At 48.7% G+C, this 24,234-nt stretch overlaps 1 protein-coding gene across 3 annotated transcripts in view; it reads right to left on the bottom strand.

The window, feature by feature from the left end:
- Positions 1-24,234, bottom strand: part of adgrg4a (adhesion G protein-coupled receptor G4a) — a 172,818-nt gene that overhangs the window by 55,934 nt on the left and 92,650 nt on the right. For 2 of the 3 annotated variants that reach the window (XM_063061469.1, XM_063061468.1), the window contains exons 6-9: positions 20,077-20,105; positions 19,835-19,986; positions 19,112-19,229; positions 2,733-2,842 (exon numbers count right to left, since the gene is read on the bottom strand). In XM_063061469.1, coding sequence (XP_062917539.1) covers positions 2,733-2,842; positions 19,112-19,229; positions 19,835-19,986; positions 20,077-20,105 — 409 coding nt within the window. The remainder of the gene's footprint in view (positions 1-2,732; positions 2,843-19,111; positions 19,230-19,834; positions 19,987-20,076; positions 20,106-24,234) is intronic. The other variant, XM_063061470.1, reaches the window with a different exon arrangement.

A 24,234-nucleotide genomic window follows, 5' to 3' on the forward strand; every position in this document is an offset into this window, starting at 1 on the left:
GGTTCTGAACTTAAAGAGGGGTAACTTTGAAGGTATGAGACGTGAATTAGCTAAGATAGACTGGCAAATGACACTTAAAGGATTGACGGTGGATATGCAATGGCAAGCATTTAAAGGTTGCATGGATGAACTACAACAATTGTTCATCCCAGTTTGGCAAAAGAATAAATCAAGGAAGGTAGTGCACCCGTGGCTGACAAGAGAAATTAGGGATAGTATCAATTCCAAAGAAGAAGCATACAAATTAGCCAGAGAAAGTGGCTCACCTGAGGACTGGGAGAAATTCAGAGTTCAGCAGAGGAGGACAAAGGGCTTAATTAGGAAGGGGAAAAAGATTATGAGAGAAAACTGGCAGGGAACATAAAAACGGACTGTAAAAGCTTTTATAGATATGTAAAAAGGAAAAGACTGGTAAAGACAAATGTAGGTCCCCTGCAGACAGAAACAGGTGAATTGATTATGGGGAGCAAGGACATGGCAGACCAATTGAATAATTACTTTGGTTCTGTCTTCACTAAGGAGGACATAAATAATCTTCCAGAAATAGTAAGGGACAGAGGGTCCAGTGAGATGGAGGAACTGAGCGAAATACATGTTAGTAGGGAAGTGGTGTTAGGTAAATTGAAGGGATTGAAGGCAGATAAATCCCCAGGGCCAGATGGTCTGCATCCTAGAGTGCTTAAAGAAGTAGCCCAAGAAATAGTGGATGCATTAGTGATAATTTTTCAAAACTCATTAGATTCTGGACTAGTTCCTGAGGATTGGAGGGTGGCTAATGTAACCCCACTTTTTAAAAAAGGAGGGAGAGAGAAACCGGGGAATTATAGACTGGTTAGCCTACCGTCGGTGGTGGGGAAACTGCTGGAGTCAGTTATCAAGGATGTGATAACAGCACATTTGGAAAGCGGTGAAATGATCGGACAAAGTCAGCATGGATTTGTGAAAGGAAAATCATGTCTGACGAATCTCATAGAATTTTTTGAGGATGTAACTAGTAGAGTGGATAGGGCAGAACCAGTGGATGTGGTATATTTGGATTTTCAAAAGGCTTTTGACAAGATCCCACACAGGAGATTAGTGTGCAAACTTAAAGCACACGGTATTGGGGGTAAGGTATTGGTGTGGGTGGAGAATTGGTTAGCAGACAGGAAGCAAAGAGTGGGAATAAACGGGACCTTTTCAGAATGGCAGGCGGTGACTAGTGGGGTACCGCAAGGCTCAGTGCTGGGACCCCAGTTGTTTACAATATATATTAATGACTTGGATGAGGGAATTAAATGCAGCATCTCCAAGTTTGCGGATGACATGAAGCTGGGTGGCAGTGTTAGCAGTGAGGAGGATGCTAAGAGGATGCAGGGTGACTTGGATAGGTTGGGTGAGTGAGCAAATTCATGGCAGATGCAATTTAATGTGGATAAATGTGAAGTTATCCACTTTGGTGGCAAAAATAGGAAAACAGATTATTATCTGAATGGTGGCCGATTAGGAAAAGGGGGGGTGCAACGAGACCTGGGTGTCATTATACACCAGTCATTGAAAGTGGGCATGCAGGTACAGCAGGCGGTGAAAAAGGTGAATGGTATGCTGGCATTTATAGCGAGAGGATTCGAGTACAGGAGCAGGGAGGTACTACTGCAGTTGTACAAGGCCTTGGTGAGACCACACCTGGAGTTTGTGTGCAGTTTTGGTCCCCTAATCTGAGGAAAGACATCTTTGCCATAGAGGGAGTACAAAGAAGGTTCACCAGATTGATTCCTGGGATGGCAGGACTTTCATATGAAGAAAGACTGGATGAATTGGGCTTGTACTCGTTGGAATTTAGAAGATTGAGGGGGGATCTGATTGAAACGTATAAGATCCTAGAGGGATTGGACAGGCTAGATGCAGGAAGATTGTTCCCGATGTTGGGGAAGTCCAGAACGAGGGGTCACAGTTTGAGGATAGAGGGGATGCCTTTTAGGACCGAGATTAGGAAAAACTTCTTTACACTGAGAGTGGTGAATCTGTGGAATTCTCTGCCACAGGAAACTGTTGAGGCCAGTTCATTGGCTATATTTAAGAGGGAGTTAGATATGGCCCTTGTGGCTACGGGGGTCAGGGGGTATGGAGGGAAGGCTGGGGCGGGGTTCTGAGTTGGATGATCAGCCATGATCATAATAAATGGCGGTGCAGGCTCGAAGAGCCGAATGGCCTACTCCTGCACCTATTTTCTATGTTTCTATGTTTCTATGTCTTCACGCAACTCCACCCCAACACCACTGTCACCCCAGGAATCACCCTCCTCCAAGCCCACCGTCATCCCGCAAAACTCGTCCACTCACCCCCCACAAACCCCCTTCCCCCACCCTCACCCTCACCCTTACCCCAGGAACCACCTCCTCAGCCCCCACCATCACCCCATAAATCCCCTACCCTCGCCCACAAACACAGCAGGGATCCCCTCCCCCACCCTCACCGTCACCCCAGGAATCCACTCTCCCTGCCCCCATTGTCACTCCATGAACCCCCCTCCATCATCGTCACCTCTGGAATCCTCCCACCCACACCATCACAACAGGGATCTCCTCGCCCCCACGGTCACTCCTAGAATCCTCTACCCCTACTGTCACCCTGGGAATCCCCACCCCCACCGTAACCATTACGGAGGCCGGTGGTACGGGAGTGTTACTGCCCTCCATGGGGTAAGGGTCGGGGGTCGAGGGTTGAGGGTCAAGGACTCCCCCAGCACTCACCGGCAGTGACCTGCAGAGACTTGAGATCACAGATGCTGCTGGGAATGGTGAGGCAGCCGATCATATCCAGGTCTAAGCACACAGCTAGACCAGTCGCTTCACACAGCTCACTGCCAAACACAGCACAGACTTACACACAAGCACCCTGAAGCAAGGGACAGAGGGGTGGGGGAATGAGGGAGAGAAACAGCAAGACAAGGAGGGAACACCCCTTCAGCCATATCTGGACCAGTGATTACACACCCTCACCTGTAATCGAGACCCCTCACCTGTACCTGTGAGTCATAGTTACACCCCACACCTGTACCTGTGACTCATGGTTGCACACTCTCACCTGTACCTCAGACTCATGGTTACACACTCTTACCTGTACCTGAGATCTGTGGCTACACCCCTCACCTGTACCTGTGAGTCATGGCTACACCCCTCACCTGTACCTGTGAGTCATGGTTACACACTCTCACCTGTACCTGAGATCCGTGGCTACACCCCTCACCTGTACCTGTGAGTCATGGTTACACACTCTCACCTGTACCTGTGATTCATGGCTACACCCCTCACCTGTACCTGTGAGCCATGGCTACACCCCACACCTGTACCTGTGAGTCATGGTTACAAACCCTCACCTGTACCTGAGATCCGTGGCTACACCCCTCACCTGTACCTGTGAGTCATGGTTACACACTCTCACCTGTACCTGAGATCCATGGCTACACCCCTCCCTGTACCTGTGAGTCATGGCTACACGCCACACCTGTACCTGTGAGTCATGGTTACACACTCTCACCTGTACTTGAGACTCATGGTTACACACTCTCACCTGTACCTGAGATCTGTGGCTACACCCCTCACCTGTACCTGAGATCCGTGGCTACACCCCTCACCTGTACCTGTGAGTCATGGCTACACCTTTCACCTGTACCTGAGATCCATGGCTACACTCCTCACCTGTACCTGTGAGCCATGGCTACACCCCACACCTGTACCTGCAACTCATGGTTACTTACACACTCTCACCTGTACCTGAGACTCATGGTTACACACTCTCACCTGTACCTGAGATCTGTGGCTACACCCCTCACCTGTACCTGTGAGTCATGGTTACACACTCTCACCTGTACCTGAGACTCATGGTTACACACCCTCACCTGTACCTGTGATCCGTGTCTACACCCCTCACCTGTACCTGTGAGTCATGGTTACACACTCTCACCTGTACCTGAGATCCGTGGCTACACCCCTCACCTGTACCTGTGAGTCATGGTTACACACTCTCACCTGTACCTGAGATCCATGGCTACACCCCCTCACCTGTACCTGTGAGCCATGGCTACACCCCACACCTGTACCTCAGACTCATGGTTACACATTCTCACCTGTACCTGAGATCCATGGCTACACCCCTCACCTGTACCTGTGAGCCATGGCTACACCCCACACCTGTACCTGTGACTCATGGTTACACACTGTCACCTGTACCTCAGACTCATGGTTACACACTCTTACCTGTACCTGAGATCTGTGGCTATACCCCTCACCTGTACCTGTGAGTCATGGTTACACACTCTGACCTGTACCTGAGATCCATGTCTACACCCCTCACCTGTACCTGTGAGTCATGGCTACACCCCACACCTGTACCTCAGACTCATGGTTACACATTCTCACCTGTACCTGAGATCCATGGCTACACCCCTCACCTGTACCTGAGATCCGTGGCTACACCCCTCACCTGTACCTGAGATCCGTGGCTACACCCCTCACCTGTACCTGTGAGTCATGGTTACACACCCTCACCTGTACCTGTGAGTCACGGTTACACACTCTCACCTGTACCTGAGATCCATGGCTACACCCCTCACCTGTACCTGTGAGTCAAGGCTACACCCCACACCTGTACCTGTGACTCATGGTTACACACTCTCACCTGTACCTCAGACTCATGGTTACACACTCTTACCTGTACCTGAGATCTGTGGCTACACCCCTCACCTGTACCTGTGAGTCATGGCTACACCCCTCACCTGTACCTGTGAGTCATGGTTACACACTCTCACCTGTACCTGAGATCTGTGGCTACACCCCTCACCTGTACCTGTGAGTCATGGTTACACACTCTCACCTGTACCTGAGATCCGTGGCTACACCCCTCACCTGTACCTGTGAGTCATGGTTACACACCCTCACCTGTACCTGTGAGTCATGGTTACACACTCTCACCTGTATCTGAGATCTGTGTCTACACCCCTCACCTGTACCTGAGATCCGTGGCTACACCCCTCACCTGTATCTGAGATCCATGGCTACACCCCTCACCTGTACCTCTGAGCCATGGCTACACCCCACACCTGTACCTGTGACTCATGGTTACACCCCTCACCTTTACCTGAGATCCGTGGCTACACCCCTCACCTGTACCTGTGAGTCATGGTTACACACCCTCACCTGTACCTGTGATTCATGGTTACACACTCTCACCTGTACCTGAGATCTGTGGCTACACCCCTCACCTGTTCCTGAGATCCGTGGCTACACCCCTCACCTGTACCTGTGAGTCATGACTACACCCCTCACCTGTACCTGTGAGTCATGGCTACACCCCTCACCTGTACCTGAGATCCGTGGCTACACCCCTCACCTGTACCTGTGAGTCATGGTTACACACCCTCACCTGTACCTGTGAGTCATGGTTACACACTCTCACCTGTACCTGAGATCTGTGGCTACACCCCTCACCTGTACCTGAGATCCGTGGCTACACCCCTCACCTGTATCTGAGATCCATGGCTACACCCCTCACCTGTACCTCTGAGCCATGGCTACACCCCACACCTGTACCTGTGACTCATGGTTACACCCCTCACCTTTACCTGAGATCCGTGGCTACACCCCTCACCTGTACCTGTGAGTCATGGTTACACACCCTCACCTGTACCTGTGAGTCATGGTTACACACTCTCACCTGTACCTGAGATCTGTGGCTACACCCCTCACCTGTTCCTGAGATCCGTGGCTACACCCCTCACCTGTACCTGTGAGTCATGACTACACCCCTCACCTGTACCTGTGAGTCATGGCTACACCCCTCACCTGTACCTGAGATCCGTGGCTACACCCCTCACCTGTACCTGTGAGTCATGGTTACACACCCTCACCTGTACCTGTGAGTCATGGTTACACACTCTCACCTGTACCTGAGATCTGTGGCTACACCCCTCACCTGTACCTGAGATCCGTGGCTACACCCCTCACCTGTATCTGAGATCCATGGCTACACCCCTCACCTGTACCTCTGAGCCATGGCTACACCCCACACCTGTACCTGTGACTCATGGTTACACCCCTCACCTTTACCTGAGATCCGTGGCTACACCCCTCACCTGTACCTGAGATCCGTGGCTACACCCCTAACCTGTACCTGTGAGTCATGGTTACACACTCTCACCTGTACCTGCGAGTCATGGTTACACACTCTCACCTGTATCTGAGATCTGTGTCTACACCCCTCACCTGTACCTGAGATCCGTGGCTACACCCCTCACCTGTATCTGAGATCCATGGCTACACCCCTCACCTGTACCTCTGAGCCATGGCTACACCCCACACCTGTACCTGTGACTCATGGTTACACCCCTCTCCTTTACCTGAGATCCGTGGCTACACCCCTCACCTGTACCTGTGAGTCATGGTTACACACCCTCACCTGTACCTGTGAGTCATGGTTACACACTCTCACCTGTACCTGAGATCTGTGGCTACACCCCTCACCTGTTCCTGAGATCCGTGGCTACACCCCTCACCTGTACCTGTGAGTCATGACTACACCCCTCACCTGTACCTGTGAGTCATGGCTACACCCCTCACCTGTACCTGAGATCCGTGGCTACACCCCTCACCTGTACCTGTGAGTCATGGTTACACACCCTCACCTGTACCTGTGAGTCATGGTTACACACTCTCACCTGTACCTGAGATCTGTGGCTACACCCCTCACCTGTACCTGAGATCCGTGGCTACACCCCTCACCTGTATCTGAGATCCATGGCTACACCCCTCACCTGTACCTCTGAGCCATGGCTACACCCCACACCTGTACCTGTGACTCATGGTTACACCCCTCACCTTTACCTGAGATCCGTGGCTACACCCCTCACCTGTACCTGAGATCCGTGGGTACACCCCTAACCTGTACCTGTGAGTCATGGTTACACACTCTCACCTGTACCTGCGAGTCATGGTTACACACTCTCACCTGTACCTGAGATCTGTGGCTACACACCCTCACCTGTACCTGAGATCTGTGGCTACACCCCTCACCTGTACCTGTGAGTCATGGTTACACACTCTCACCTGTACCTGTGAGTCATGGTTACACACTCTCACCTGTACCTGAGATCCGTGGCTACACCCCTCACCTGTACCTGTGAGTCATGGTTACACACCCTCACCTGTACCTGTGAGTCATGGCTACACCCCGCACCTGTACCTCTGAGCCATGGCTACACCCCACACCTGTACCTGTGACTCATGGTTACACCCCTCACCTTTACCTGAGATCCGTGGCTACACCCCTCACCTGTACCTGAGATCCGTGGCTACACCCCTCACCTGTACCTGTGAGTCATGGTTACACACTCTCACCTGTACCTGAGATCCATGGCTACACCCCTCACCTGTACCTGTGAGTCATGGCTACACCCCTCACCTGTACCTGTGAGTCATGGTTACACACCCTCACCTGTACCTGTGAGTCATGGTTACACACTATCACCTGTACCTGAGATCTGTGGCTACACCCCTCACCTGTACCTGAGATCCGTGGCTACACCCCTCACCTGTACCTGTGAGTCATGACTACACCCCTCACCTGTACCTGTGAGTCATGGCTACACCCCTCACCTGTACCTGAGATCCGTGGCTACACCCCTCACCTGTACCTGTGAGTCATGGTTACACACTCTCACCTGTACCTGTGAGTCATGGTTACACACTCTCACCTGTACCTGAGATCTGTGGCTACACCCCTCAGCTGTACCTGAGATCCGTGGCTACACCCCTCACCTGTATCTGAGATCCATGGCTACACCCCTCACTTGTACCTCTGAGCCATGGCTACACCCCACACCTGTACCTGTGACTCATGGTTACACCCCTCACCTTTACCTGAGATCCGTGGCTACACCCCTCACCTGTACCTGAGATCCGTGGCTACACCCCTAACCTGTACCTGTGAGTCATGGTTACACACTCTCACCTGTACCTGAGATCTGTGGCTACACCCCTCACCTGTACCTGAGATCTGTGGCTACACCCCTCACCTGTATCTGAGATCCATGGCTACACCCCTCACCTGTACCTCTGAGCCATGGCTACACCCCACACCTGTACCTGTGACTCATGGTTACACCCCTCACCTTTACCTGAGATCCGTGGCTACACCCCTCACCTGTACCTGAGATCCGTGGCTACACCCCTAACCTGTACCTGTGAGTCATGGTTACACACTCTCACCTGTACCTGCGAGTCATGGTTACACACTCTCACCTGTACCTGAGATCTGTGGCTACACACCCTCACCTGTACCTGAGATCTGTGGCTACACCCCTCACCTGTACCTGTGAGTCATGGTTACACACTCTCACCTGTACCTGTGAGTCATGGTTACACACTCTCACCTGTACCTGAGATCCGTGGCTACACCCCTCACCTGTACCTGTGAGTCATGGTTACACACCCTCACCTGTACCTGTGAGTCATGGCTACACCCCGCACCTGTACCTCTGAGCCATGGCTACACCCCACACCTGTACCTGTGACTCATGGTTACACCCCTCACCTTTACCTGAGATCCGTGGCTACACCCCTCACCTGTACCTGAGATCCGTGGCTACACCCCTCACCTGTACCTGTGAGTCATGGTTACACACTCTCACCTGTACCTGAGATCCATGGCTACACCCCTCACCTGTACCTGTGAGTCATGGCTACACCCCTCACCTGTACCTGTGAGTCATGGTTACACACCCTCACCTGTACCTGTGAGTCATGGTTACACACTATCACCTGTACCTGAGATCTGTGGCTACACCCCTCACCTGTACCTGAGATCCGTGGCTACACCCCTCACCTGTACCTGTGAGTCATGACTACACCCCTCACCTGTACCTGTGAGTCATGGCTACACCCCTCACCTGTACCTGAGATCCGTGGCTACACCCCTCACCTGTACCTGTGAGTCATGGTTACACACTCTCACCTGTACCTGTGAGTCATGGTTACACACTCTCACCTGTACCTGAGATCTGTGGCTACACCCCTCACCTGTACCTGAGATCCGTGGCTACACCCCTCACCTGTATCTGAGATCCATGGCTACACCCCTCACTTGTACCTCTGAGCCATGGCTACACCCCACACCTGTACCTGTGACTCATGGTTACACCCCTCACCTTTACCTGAGATCCGTGGCTACACCCCTCACCTGTACCTGAGATCCGTGGCTACACCCCTCACCTGTACCTGTGAGTCATGGTTACACACTCTCACCTGTACCTGCGAGTCATGGTTACACACTCTCACCTGTACCTGAAATCCGTGGCTACACACCCTCACCTGTACCTGAGATCCGTGGCTACACCCCTCAGCTGTACCTGTGAGTCATGGTTACACACCCTCACCTGTACCTGTGAGTCATGGTTACACAGTCTCATCTGTACCTGAGATCCGTGGCTACACACCCTCACCTGTACCTACGACTCATGGCTACACACCCTGTCCTGTACCATAAGACCATAAGACATAGGAGCAGAATTAGGACATTCAGCCCATCGAGTCTGCTCTGCCATTCAATGATAGCTGATCACAGATCCCACTCAACTCCAAACCCCTGCCCCCTTGCCATATCTTTTGATACTCTGAGCAGTCAGGAAATTATCAACTTCTGCATTAAATATACACACAGACTTGGCCTCCACCGCAGTCTGTATTGCAAATCATTCCACAGCTTCATTACTCTCTGGCTAACAATCTTTCTGATTACCTCTATTCTAAAGGGTCACCTCTCCATCCTAAAGAGTCACCTCTCAATTTTGAGGCTGGTGCCCTCTAGTTCTGGATACTCCCACAGATGAGATCCCACTACCCCAACCCATCCCCCGGCATTCTTCTAAATTCCAGTGAGTACAGGTCCAAAGCTGTCAAACGCTCCTAATATGTTAACCTCTTCATTTCCAGAATCATCCTAGTGAACCTCCTCCAGACTCACTCCAAAGACGACACATCCTTTCTGAGATTTAGGAACATAGAAAACCTACAGCACAATACAAGCCCTTCGGCCCACAACGCTGTGTCGAACATGTCCCTACCTTAGAAATATCCTAGGATTACCCATAGCCCTCTATTTTTCTGAGCTCCATGTACCGATCCAAAAGTCTCTTAAAAGACCCAATCCTATCCGCAATATATGGGGCCCAAAACTGTTGGCAATATTGCAAGTGCGGCCTGACTAGTGTCTCATAAAGGCTCAGCAGTATCTTATTGCTTTTATATTTTATTCCTCTTTAAATAAATGCCAACATTGCATTTACCTTTACCACACACTCAACCTGTGAATTAACCTTCCGGAAGTGTGCACGAGGACTCACAAGTCCCTCTGCATCTCTGATGTTTGAACCTTCTCCCCGTTTAGATAATAGTCTGCACTATTATTCCTTTTACCAAAATGCATTATCATACATTTCCAAACACTGTATTCCATCTACCACTTTTATGCCTATTCTTCCAATTTGTCTAAATCTTGCTGCAATTACATTGCTTCCTCAGCACTACCTGCCCCTCCACCTATCTTCCTATCATCTGCAAACTTTGCTACAAAGCCATCAATTGCATTATCTAAATCATTGACAAACAATGTGAAAATCAGCGGTCCCAATACTGACCCCCGGGGAACACCACTAGTCACTGGCAGCCAACCAGAAAAGACCCCTTTTATTCCCACTCGCTGCCTCCTGCCATCAGCCATTCCTCTATCCATGTCAGTACCTTTCCTGTAACATCATAGGATTCTATCTTGTTAAGCAGCCTCATGTGTGGCACCTTACCAAATGCCTTCTGAAAATCCAAGTAAATGACATCCACTGTCTCTCATTTCTCAGAGAACATAGAAATCTACAGCACATTACAGGCCCTTCGGCCCACAATGTTGTGTTGACCATGTAACCTATTCTGGAAACAGCCTAGAATTTCTCCAGCGCATAGCCCTCTACTTTTCTAAACTCCATGTATCTACCTAAGAGGCTCTTAAAAGACCCTATTGTATCCGCTTCCACCACCGTTGCCGGCAGCCCATTCCACGCACCCACCACTCTCTGTGTGGAAAAACTTACCCCTGACATCTCCTCTGTACTGACTTCCAATCAGATTAAAACTAAGCCCCCTTGTGTTAGTCATTTCAGCTCTGGGAAAAAGCCTCTGACTATCCACACGATCAATACCTCTCATCATCTTATACACCTCTGTCAGGTCACCTCTCATCCTCCGTCGCTCCAAGGAAAAAAGGCTGAGTTCACTCAACCTATTTTAAGGTACGCCCTCCAATCCAGGCAACATCCATGTAAATCTCTCAAAAGTATCCACATCCTTCCTGTAGTGAGGTGTCCACCCTGCTGGTTACTTCCTCAAAGAACTCTAACAGAGTGGGTGCGTGGAATGCACTACCAGTGAAGGCGGATACAACAGGGTCTTTTAAGATACTCTGAGATAGTTACGTGGAGCTTAGAAAAATAGAGGGCTGTGAGGTAGGGAAATTCTAGGCAGTTTCTAGAATAGGTTACATGGTCGGCACAACATTGTGGGCCGAAGGGCCTGTAATGTGCTATAGATTACTCTGTTTCCATGTTTCTATTTGTTGGGCAAGATTTCCCTTTACAGAAACCATGCTGACTTTGACTTATTTTATCATCAGTCTCCAAGTACCTCAAAACTTTATCCTTAATAATAGACTCCAACACTTCCCCACAACTGAGGTTAGGCTAACTGGCCTATAATTTCCTTTCTTTTGCCTTCCTTCCTTCTTAAAGAGTGGAGTGATATTTGCAATCTTCCAGTCCTCCGGGAACATGCCAGAATTAGATCTGTAACATGCCAGAATTAGATCTGTTAGTGAAACATGGTTGTAGGAGGGGTGTGATTGGCAACTAAATATTCCTAGATTTCATTGCATCAGGTGTGATAGAATCCGGAGGGACAAGAGGGCAAGGCGCTGCATTGCTTGTCAGAGAAAATATAACGGCGGTGCTTTGGCAGGATGGATTAGAGGGCTCATCTAGGGAGGCTATTTGGGTGGAATTGAAGAATGGGAAAGGTGTAGTGATGCTTATAAGGGTGTATTATAGACCACCTAATGGGTAGCAAGAATTGGAGAAGCAAATTTGTAAGGAGATAGCAGATATTTGTAGTAAGCACAAGGTTGTGATTATGGGAGATTTTAATCTTCCACACATTGACTGGGAAGCCCATTCTGTAAAAGGGCTGGATGGTTTGGACTTTGTAAAATGTGTGCAAGATAGTTTTTTGCAGCAATACATAAAGGTACCAACTAGAGAAGGGGCAGTGTTGGATCTCCTGTTAGGGAATGAGATAGGTCAAGTGACGGAGGTATGTGTTGGGGAGCACTTCAGGTCCAGTGATCAGAATGCCATTCGTTTCAATATAATTATGGAGAAGGATAGGACTGGACCCAGGGTTGAGATTTTTGATTGGAGAAAGGCCAACTTTGAGAAGATGCGAAAGGATTTAGGAGGAGTGGATTGGGACAATTTTTTTTATGGGAAGGATGTAATAGAGACATGGAGGTCATTTAATGGTGGAATTTTGAGGGTACAGGATATTTATGTTCCTGTTAGGTTGAAAGGAAAAGTTAAGAGTTTGAGAGAGCCATGGTTTTCAAGGGATATTGGAAACTTGGTTCGGAAAAAGAGAGGGACTTACAATAAATAAAGGCAGCTTGGAGTAAATGAGGTGCTTGAGGAATATAAAGAATGTAAAAACAATCTTAAGAAAGAAATTTAAAAAACTAAAAGAAGATATGAGGCTGCTTTGGCAAGTAAGGTGAAAATAAATCCAAAGGGTTTCTATAGCTATATTAATAGCAAAAAGATAGTGAGGGATAACATTGGTCCCTTAGAGAATCAGAGTGGATGGCTATGTGCAGAGCCAAAAGAGATTTTGAACAATTTCTTTTCTTCGGTATTCACTAAGGAGAAGGATATTGAATTGTGTAAGGTAAGGGAAACAAGTCGGGTAGTTATGGAAAGTATGATGATTAAAGAAGAGGAAGTACTGGTGCTTTTAAGGAATAAAAAAGTGGATAAGTCCCCAGGCCCAGACAAGATATTCCCTAGGACCTTCAGCGAAGTTAGTGTGGAAATAGCAGGGGCTCTGACAGAAATATTTCAAATGTCATTAGAAACAGAGATGGTGCCGGAGGATTGGCGTATTGCTCATGATGTTCCATTGTTTAAAAAGGTTTCTTAGAGTAAACCTAGCAATTATCGGCCTGTGAGTTTGACATCAGTGGTGGGTAAATTGATGGAAAGTATTCTTAGAGATGGTATATATAATTATCTGGATAGATGGAGTCTGATTAGGAACAGTCAACATGGATTTGTGCGTGGAAGGTCATGTTTGACAAATCTTATTGAATTTTTTTGATGAGGTTACTAGGAAAGTTGATGAGGGTAAAGCGGTGGATGTTGTCTATATGGACTTCAGTAAGGCCTTTGACAAGGTTCCACACGGAAGGTTAGTTAGGAAGGTTCAATTGTTAGGTATTAGCATTGAAGTAGTAAAATGGATTCAGCAGTGGCTGGATGGGAGACGCCAGAGAGTAGTGGTAGGTCTGTGTGGCAGATTGGAGGACGATGTCTAGTGGTGTGCCTCAGGGATCTGTACTGGGTCCAAAGTTGTTTGTCATATATATTAATGATCTGGATGATGGGGTTGTAAATTGGATTAGTAAGTATGCAAATGATACTAAGATAAGTGGAGTTGTGGATAATGAAGTAGGTTTTCAAAGCTTGCAGAGAGATTTAGACCAGTTAGAAGAGTGGGCTGAAAGATGGCAGATGGAGTTTAATGCTGATAAATGTGAGGTGCTACATTTTGGTAGGACTAATCAAAATAGGACATACATGGTAAATGGTTGGACATTGAGGAATGCAGTAGAACAGAGGGATCTAGGAATAATGGTGCATAGTTCCCTGAAGGTGGAATCTCATGTGGATAGGGTGGTGAAGAAAGCTTTTGGTATGCTGGCCTTTATAAATCAAAGCATTGAGTATAGGAGTTGGGATGTAATGTTGAAATTGTATAAGGTATTGGTAAGGCCAAATTTGGAGTATTGTGTACAGTTCTGGTCACCAAATTATAGGAAAGATGTCAATAAAATTGAGAGAGTACGGAGGAGATTTACTAAAATGTTGCCTGAGTTTCATCTCTTAAGTTACAGAGAAAGATTGAACAAGTTAGATCTTTTTTCTTTGGAGCGTAGAAGGTTGAGGGGGGACTTGATAGAGGTATTTAAAATTATGAGGGGGATAGATAGAGTTGATGTGGGTACGCTTTTTCCATTGACAGTGGGGGAGATTCAAACAAGAGGACATGAGTTGAGAGTTAAAGGGCAAACGTTTAGGGGTAAACATGAAGGGCAACTTCTTTACTCAGAGAGTGGTGACTGTGTAGAACGAGCTTCCAGCAGAAGTGGTTGAGGCAGGTTCGATGTTGTCATTTAAAGTTAAATTGGATAGCTATATGGACAGGAAAGGAATGGAGGGTTATGGGCTGAGTGCAGGCCGGTGGGACTAGGTGAGAGTAAGAGTTCGGCACAGACTAGAAGGGCTGAGATGGCCTGTTTCCCTGCTGTAATTGTTATATGGTTATATGGTTATAATCCAGTGATTCTTGAAAGATTATGGTCAATGCATCCATTATCTCTTCAGCAACCTCTCTCAGGACTCTGGGATGTCGTCCATCTGGTCCAGGTGACTTATCCACCTTAGGACCTTTGCATTTGCCTGGCACTTTTTCCTCTGTAATAGCAATGGCACTCTCTCCTGCTCTCTGGCACATTGCTAATGTCTTCCACGGTGAAGACTGATGCAAAGTACCCATTAAGTTCATCTGCCATTTTGTTATCCCCCATTACTACCTCACCAACATCATTTTTTAGTGGTCCAAAATCAACTCTCACCTCAATTTTATTCTTTATAGAACTGAAAAAACTTTTGAAATCCTGTTTTATATTACTGGCTAATCTGCCCTCATATTTCATCTTTTCCCTTCTTACAGCTTTTTTAGTTGCCTTTTGTTGGATTTTAAAAGCTTCCCAATCATCCAACTTCCCACTCACTTTTGCTACATTATATGCCCTTCCCTTGACTTTTATGCAGTCCTTATCTTCCCTTGTCAGCCATTGTTGTCCCTGCCATTTGAGAACTTCTTCCTCTGTGGGACGTATCTACCCTGCACCTTGTGAACTATTCTCAGAAACTTCAGTCGTTCCTGCTCCGCCAACCTCCCCGCCAGTATCCTCCTCCAATCTACCTGGGCAAGCTCCTCTCTCATGCCTCTGTAATTCCCTTTATTTCATTGTGATACTGATACATCTAACTTGTACTTCTCCCTCTCAAATTGCAGTATGAATTCAATCATATTATGATCACTGCCTCCCAAGGGTTCCTTTACATTAATCTCCCGAATAAGATCCGGGTTATTACACAACACCCAATCTAAGATACCCTCTCCCTGAGTAGGTTCATACACAAGCTGTTCTAAAAAGCCATCTCGTAGGCATTCAACAAATTCCACCTCTTGCGATCCGATACCAAACTGATTTTCCCAATCCCCTTGCATATTGAAGACCCCCACTACTATTGTGACATTACCCTTATTACATGCCTTTTCCAGCTCCCTTTGCAATCTCAACCCCACATCTTGGTGACTATTTGGAGGCCTATATATGATTCCCATATATACCAACAGAATCAACAAACTCATTCGTAAGGCCAGTGATGTTGTGGGGATGGAACTGGACTCTCTGACAGTGGTGTCTGAAAAGAGGATGCTGTCTAAGTTGCATGCCATCTTGGACAATGTCTCCCATCCACTACATAATGTACTGGGTGGGCACAGGAGTACATTCAGCCAGAGACTCATTCCACCGAGATGCAGCACTGAGTGTCACAGGAAGTCATTCCTGCCTGTGGCCATCAAACTTTACAACTCCTCCCTTGGAGGGTCAGACATCCTGAGCCAATAGGCTGATCCTGGACGTATTTCATAATTTACTGGCATAATTTACAGATTACTATTTAACTATTTATGGTTCTATTACTATTTATTATTTATGGTGCAACTGTAATGAAAACCAATTTCCCCCGGGATCAATAAAGTATGACTATGACTATGACTTTTATGGTTTTATTCACCCTGGCAATTACTTAACTCCAACCACAAAGATTCAACATTCTCTGACCCTGTCACCTCTCTCTAAAGATGGAATTCCATCTCTTACTCACAGAGCCACACCACCGCCTATGCCTTCCTGCTTGTCCTTTTGATACAAAGTATATCCTTTGATGTTAAATTCCCAACTATGGCCTTCTTCGACCACAACTCAGTGATGGCCACATCAAATCGACCAATCTCTAATTGCACTATGAGTTCATCAACCTTATTCTGAACACCACACACTTTTAAATACAGCACCTTCAGTCTGCGTTCTTCACCCTTTTGAGTTTTGTCTCTGTGATACAATTGAACTCTTTGCTCTGACTACATTTGTACCCAATCATTGGCTTGTCCTTCCTTACATTCATGTAACATACATCATCTACTTGTAAACCCACTGGCTCATCCTCAGTTCTATCATACTGGTCCCCATCCCCCTGTCATATTAGTTTAAAACACTCCCAACAGCTTTAGCAAACCTGCTTGCAAGGATATCGGTCCCCCTCAGATTCAAGTGCAACTTGTCCCTTCTGTTCAGCACACACCTGCCCCAGAAGAGGTTCCAATGATCCAGAAATCTGAATCCCTGCCCCCAGTTCAATTCTTCAGCCACGCATTTATCTCCTTCTCATTCTATTCCTATCCTCACTGTCGTGTGGCACAGGCAGTAATCCTAAAATTATTACCCTTGAGGTCCTGCTTCTCAGCCTCCTTCCGAACTCCCTGTAGTCTGTTTTCAGGACTCCTTCCTGTTTCTCCCGATGATGTTGGTACCAATATGTATCACGACCTTGGCTGCTCACCCTCCCTTTTCAAGATATTGTGGACACGGCCAGAAACATCCCAGACCCCGGCACCTGGGAGGCAAACTACCATCCGTGTTTCCTTTTTACATCCACAGAACTGCCTACCTGCCCCCCTGACTAGAGAGTCCCTTTTACTGCTGCCAACCTCTTCAGTTGCTTCCCCTTCTGAGCCGCAGGGCCAGACTCTGTGCCAGAGGCACAGCCACTGTTGTTTCCCCAGGCTGATCGCCTACACCCAACAATATTCAAAAGGGGGTACTTATTGTTCAGGGGGATGGCCGCAGGGGTGCTCTCCACTATCTGATGTTCTCCCTTCCGTCTCCTGACAGTCATCCGTTTATCTGTCTCCTGTAGCCTTGGGGTGACCACCTCCCTGTAGCTCCTGTCTATCACTGCTTCACCCTCCCGAACAAGCCGAAGGTCATCGAGCTGCAGCCCCAGTTCCCGAACGTGGTCTCTGATGAGCTGCAAGTCCACACACCTGGAGCAGATGTGGCCATCAGGGAGGCTGGAATCTCCCGGAAATCCCACATCTGACATCCAAAATAGAACACTGGCTCTGTAGACTAACCCATTATTCTCTATAGAGTTGAATAAGAAATAACACACCCTATCCTGTACCTGTGACCCATGGCTATACACCCTGGTCTTTACCTGCAACCCATGGTTACACCCCTCACCTGTACCTGAGATCCATGGTTACACCCCTCACCTGTACCTGAGACCCATGGTTACATCCCTCACCTGTACCTGAGACCCATGGTTACATCCCTCACTTGTACCTAAGATCCATGGTTACATCCCTCACCTGTACCTGAGATCCATGGTTACACCCCTCACCTGTACCTGAGACCCATGGTTACACCCCTCACCTGTACCTGAGACCCATGGTTACATCCCTCACCTGTACGTGAGACCCATGGTTACATCCCTCACCTGTACCTGAGACCCATGGTTACATCCCTCACTTGTACCTAAGATCCATGGTTACATCCCTCACCTGTACCTGAGATCCATGGTTACACCCCTCACCTGTACCTGAGACCCATGGTTACACCCCTCACCTGTACCTGAGACCCATGGTTACATCCCTCACCTGTACCTGAGACCCATGGTTACATCCCTCACCTGTATCTGAGATCCATGGTTACATCCCTCACCTGTACCTGAGACCAATGGCTACACCCCTCACCTGTACCTGAGACCTGTGGTAACACCTCCTCACCTGTACCTGAGACCTGTGGTTACACCTCTTCAATTGTACTTGAGACCTGAAGATAGACACACCCTCACTTGTACCTGAGACCCATGATTACACCCCTCACCTATAACTTAGACCCATGGCTACACCCCTCACCTGTACCCGAGACCCATTACTACACCTCTCACCTCTACCTGGGACCCATGACTACACCCCTCACCTGTACCTGAGACCCATGGCTACACCCCTCACCTGTACCTGGGACCCATGACTACACCCCTCACCTGTACCTGAGACCCATGGCTACACCCCTCACCTGTACCTGAGATCCATGGCTACACCCCTCACCTGTAACCACGACCTCAGGTAAAGCTTCAGAACTTTGACTCTTCAGCTGCTTTGAATGAAAAGCCCATCTCCTCCATACTGCCTGGTGACCTGTGCATAATGTACAGGGATCCCAAATCCCTGTTCACAGAACATGCAACTGGCCTCCTGTGTCTGAGTGGAACATGACAATTTCCAAACCGCTTGAACTCTTGCATACTCGGAGGATGTTCGGAAGATTACAACCAGGGTACTACAAGCAGCATCGCAAGCTGAAACTATCTGGATCAGGGAACCAGTTAGCATTGGTTAGCTCTGTAATACCCTGCTGGCGATGAAAATGGTGTTACCCTCCACCCCGCCCCACCCAGATTTTCTCCTATAATGGGACTTTTATAGTGTCTTCCTCGGGAAATGAGTGTTACGAAGGAGCTGACATCTGTCAGCATTGACTGTAAGCAGCTTGTGATCGGGTAATTTTTACAATCATACGGTTTCCTGCTTGTACCCGGGAGCCCAGATGCTGTGAAACTCCTCACCATTTCCTGTGGCAGAGGGCAGCTGAGAACCCTTCACGATGCAGCTGAGCTGTCTCCAAGGGCAGCGTGGACGGCCAGATATACGTCCCGCAGTGGTGTTGCGGACACTTGCCAGGCACTAGTGGGTCAGGGACAGAAAACATAATTGATGTTTAAACACAACACAAGGACCGTCAGAAGCGAGGTGTGTGGGAGAAATTTCCTTCACCCAAACACTGGATGAACAGCCTGAACGGCTGTTGCTCACAGTGACTGAGAGAGCAGATGGGGGCAGGAATCGGCCATCGTTCCAGTCTGCTGCCTGTACTAGACTCCCCATCGTCGAAGGCGATGCCTCAGAAGGCAGCGTCCACCGTAAAGGATCCCGATATCCAGGACCTGCCCTCTTCTCCCTGACAGGATACTGGAGACACACGTAATTCTCCAGACTCAGCTTCTGTCACTTCTGCCGTCAGATTTCCGAACAGACGACGATCCCACGTACACTGCCTGACTATTTTTATTGCTCTCTTTTTGCACTTTTTAATTATTTTTATATATATTTACTGGAATTTACAGTTTTTTATTGTTATGCATTGAAATGTACTGCTGCAAAAAAATAATAAATTTCACAACATATGGCAGAGACATTACAACTAATTCTGATTCTGATCCGTACCCCAGTGACGGTCGAGGCTGGGGTGTGGAATCGCTGTGTGACTAAACCAGCAGCCTGGGTCTTACCCAAGTGATGGACGAGGATGGTTCCAGGTTCAGCCTCCAGCGACATTATTGCTCCAACATAACTTGCATTCTTCAGTTGGGCTTCGATCTCCGCCCTGATCCAAGATTCATCTTCTGGGCATGTTGCTTGCAGCCAGAACTCACACCCATACCTGCAGGATCGAGGGAGAGTCAGTCCTCCTGAAATCACTCAACTCAAACTGTAGTCTCAGCATGTTCACCAGGTAAACCCTTCAGCCTACCTGTGGGATGAGGCACGTGTCGGTGGGACCTGCCAATAAAGATCAGAGTGGAATTAGGACAGACTTTCCGCAGGGAGATGGACATTAAACCCACTGGTGTGGGAGGGACAGTACTGAGAGAGGCTCACAAACAAGAGAAAATCTGCAGATGCTGGAAATCCAAGCAACACACGAAAGGAATTCCAAGGAACTCAGTGAGCCAGGCAGCTTCTAGGAAAAGAGTTTCAACCCGAAAAGTCAACTGTACTCTTTTCCTAGAAGCTGCCTGACCCGTTGAGTTACGAACATAGAAAACCTACAGCACAGTACAGGCCGTTCGGCCCACAAATTTTTGCTGAACATGTCCCTACCTTAGAAATTGCTAGGGTTAACCGTAGCCCTCTATTTTTCTAAGCTCCATGTACCGATCCAAAAGTCTCTTAAAAGACCCTATCGGATCCACCTCCACCACCGTTGCCGGCAGCCCATCCCACGCACTCACCACTCTCTGCGTAAAAAACTTACCCCTGACATCTCCTCTGTACCTACTCCCCAGCACCTTAAACCTGTGCCCTCTTGTGGAAGCCATTTCAGCCCTGGGAAAATGCCTCTGACTATCCACACGATCAATGCCTCTCATCATCTTATACACCTCAATCAGGTCACCTCTCATCTTCCGTCGCTCCAAGGAGAAAAGGCCAAGTTCACTCAACCTATTCTCATAAGGCATGCTCCCCAATCCAGGCAACATCCCTGTAAATCTCCTGTGCACCATTTCTATAGTTTCCACATCCTTCCTATAGTGAGGTGACCAGAACTGAACACAATACTTCAAGTGGGGTCTAACTAAGGTCTTATATAGCTGTAACATTACCTCACGACTCTTGATCTCAATCCCACGGCTGATGAAGGCCAACACACCATACGCCTTCTTAACCACACTGTCAACCTGCATAGCAGATTCCCAAGATCTCACCGATCCTGAACACTGCCAAGAGTCTTACAGACAGTAATAACCACAATTTAATTTGAAATTGTTCACTGTCTTGATCTTCTATTTTGTGTATTTTTATGTGAATAAACTTTTGTAGTTTTGTAACATAAAAGGGACAGTAAAAGGGAGGGACACACTACGGGAGGGGTTGTACCGTGGGAGGGTTGTACCGTGGGAGGGACACACTACGGGAGGGTTGTACCGTGGGAGGGACACACTATGGGAGGGGTTGTACCGTGTGAGGGGTTCTACCATGGGGGGACACACTATGTGGGGGGGGGGGAGGGTTGTACCGTGGGAGGGACACACTATGAGAGGGGTTGTACTGGGGGAGGGACACACTGCACTGGGGGAGACTGGTCCTGACCCTATTACCGCGGGTGTCGTGTTGACGCGCTGGCACACGGAGGGCTTGTGGCTGCACCACCACCTAATGTACTCGTTAGAGCCAGGCGTCGGGAGACCTTGCAGGAGAGGGTCCCGCATAATGTGAGCAATCTCGTGGGGGTACCCACCGTGCCGTTCCGTGACACTCCAAATCGTTTTCTGTTCGTGCTGCTCTTGCACATCTTCCATTTCCTCGCCCTCGTCTGCCGACCGGACTCGCCTTGGGGGTCTGTGTTACCATCCGGCAGCAGAGGAGGTCTGCAGTGGAAATCTCTTTATGCAGGGGTGCTTCCCCTGTACACTGGGGGCCTGGGGTGGAAGGTGTTGCATCGGGCAGGCCTGTACAACAGATTCCTGAGCAAGTTCACTGACATCCCGTCCACCTGTCCATTCAACCATAGAAAGGGTGTAGAGGAGTCAGTGTACCATGCTTACACGGAATGTGGGAGGTTGCAGCCCCTCTTTGTTTCTTAAGGGGCAGCTGCTGAGGTTCTAGCTGAATTTTAGCCCCGCGCTCCCCATACACGGGCACTCCGTTCGAAAAGGGATGGGTCGTGAGGAGGATCTCCTAGTAGGCTTGGCTCCTGGGCTTGGCCAAGATGGCCATTTACGGTCCCAGGATATGTTTGTGCTCAACTGTCCTGCTCTATGTGTTCACCACAGGTACATTGAGAGATTTCTCGGAGTGGTGCCCCCCCCCCCCGGAGAATTAACATAAGAACGTAAGAACATAAGAAATAGGAGCAGGAGTCGGCCATCTGGTCCGTTGAATCTGCTCTGCCATGGCCCGATCATGGCTGATCTGGCCATGGACTCATCTCCACCTACTGTGCAAAAATCTATCCAATCTTGTCTTAAATATTTACTGAGGTAACTTTCACTGCTTCATTGGGCAGAGAATTCTACAGATTCACCACTCTCTGGGAAAAGCAGTTCCTCCTCATCTTCATCTTAACTCTATTCTCCCGAATCTTGAGGCTATGTCCCCTAGTTCTAGACAGTAGTAATGATATTTTAATCTGAGTGTCTTCACTGTCTTGAAAATACTGAATTCTGTACCTAATGTGATTGCAATGTAAATAAACTTTTATAGTTTTGTGAAACCAAAGGGGTGTACTGGGAGATGCTCACGCTGTTGGAGATCTCTCTCCTTAAGTTGAAAACTCGCGGAAAAGTGACCAAAGAACAGTTTTGGAGACGGCTAGAAGGCTTTGGGATTGTGGAGAATACATCTTCTCGGCAGCGGACTGAAACAGTTTGCTTTCCTGAAAGGATCCTGCTTGGTGAAGTTTTAGATCCGTGTCTCTTCGTCGTTGAGCAGTGAGTGCAGCCGGCGGACTGTCAAAACTTTGCCGGGAGCTGGGACGGCTTTATTTCGTTTTTGACAGCGGAAACCCTTCCCGTTCGGGGTGTCTGTCCCGGGGCGACCGGGCGAAGAGAAATTCGGACTTTCAAGCAGTCAGAGGAAGAGGAGATGCCGTTGCTGTTCATAGCGGTATGGAAGGCGCTGAGGTTTTAACTTCGCATGGACTCCCATGCCTATCCATTCTCCTTTCCCCCCTCCTGTCTGAACCGTTTCCTTTCCACTGAGTGTAGACTGTGTAATATCACGGTGGTGGTGTTGAACTTTTGAATTCTGTGCGTCATGGTGGGCTGGGGCTGCCGCTGCTAAGTGTGCGCACCGTAGTCGTTTGCGAAGCCTGCGGGGTCGGCAACTGCAGTTCTCGAAGAGGACCCGTTCAAATGACTGACTTTTAAGGGCGCTGTACAGTGCTCTGTACTTCTTCAGTCGGTAGGAACGCCGCTATAAAAGCTGTTGGAGGCCGTGGGGTTCCGTTGCGTCGGTGATTTCGAACGGGAAGACCGTTTTCTGTTTGAAGTTGGCGAGGGGTGTGTTTTTGGCTCTCAGTCTGAGAGTTGAAGTGACTGTAAAGTGAGGCGCCAATTTCAGAGGCTCCTCCAGTCCTTGGTGAAGGGCTGTAAGGCGAAGACGGGAGAGGGCTTGAGAGAGAGCTCTGCTCCTTCTCCCTAGGGCTCTGCCTGGGTCTCTCCCTAGGGCTCTCAATAAGATGCATCATAAAGTTCATGTTAATGGTGGTAGGGGGACTCCCTCCATATCCCATCATCTCTCTGTCCTCTGTGTCCACGTGAGCCACCTCAGCTCCACTTCCATCCTTGTGGTCATCTTGTCGGCCTGAGATATTGCAAGTTAAGGAACTCATGCCAGGCCACCGGCTTCACCTCGCGAGTGCCAAGATGGTGTGCAGTGCATTTTGTAAACGTGTATGCCTCTGAGCCTAGCCCAATGCAGGCGAGTCTATTCCGAGACGTGTTTGCATCGCTGGGGTCCATAGGTCATAGAGAACGCATTATCTTTGGAGGTGATTTCAATTGCACCCTCGAGGAGAGGGATCGCACTGGTCCCAGGGGTGGTCAAACATCAGTTAGGAGGTTAAGGGAGTTGGTTGTATCCTCTGACTTGGTCAATGACTGGCGGAGCCTTCACCCCGACCTCTGTGCTTTCTTATAGGTGGAGGATCAACGTTACATCTCCAGGGTGCTCACCTCCGGGATGTCAGCCACCTCCACGTAGCCAGTTGTGTGCTTGTACAACCAGCTGGTGCGGGCAGAGCGGGTGGGCTCCACACACTGGCATTTCAACAACCGGCTGCTGCAGGATTTATTCTGTCCAATTTGGCAGACTTTGCAGGAAGAACAGAGGAGTTTCCCCTCTCAGAGGCTCTGGAGGGATGTGGGCAAAGCTCACATCTGACCGTTCCGCCAGGAATACACTCGCA

Source organism: Mobula hypostoma, chromosome 10 (genome assembly GCF_963921235.1).
Source record: "Mobula hypostoma chromosome 10, sMobHyp1.1, whole genome shotgun sequence".
Lineage (NCBI taxonomy): Eukaryota > Metazoa > Chordata > Chondrichthyes > Myliobatiformes > Myliobatidae > Mobula > Mobula hypostoma.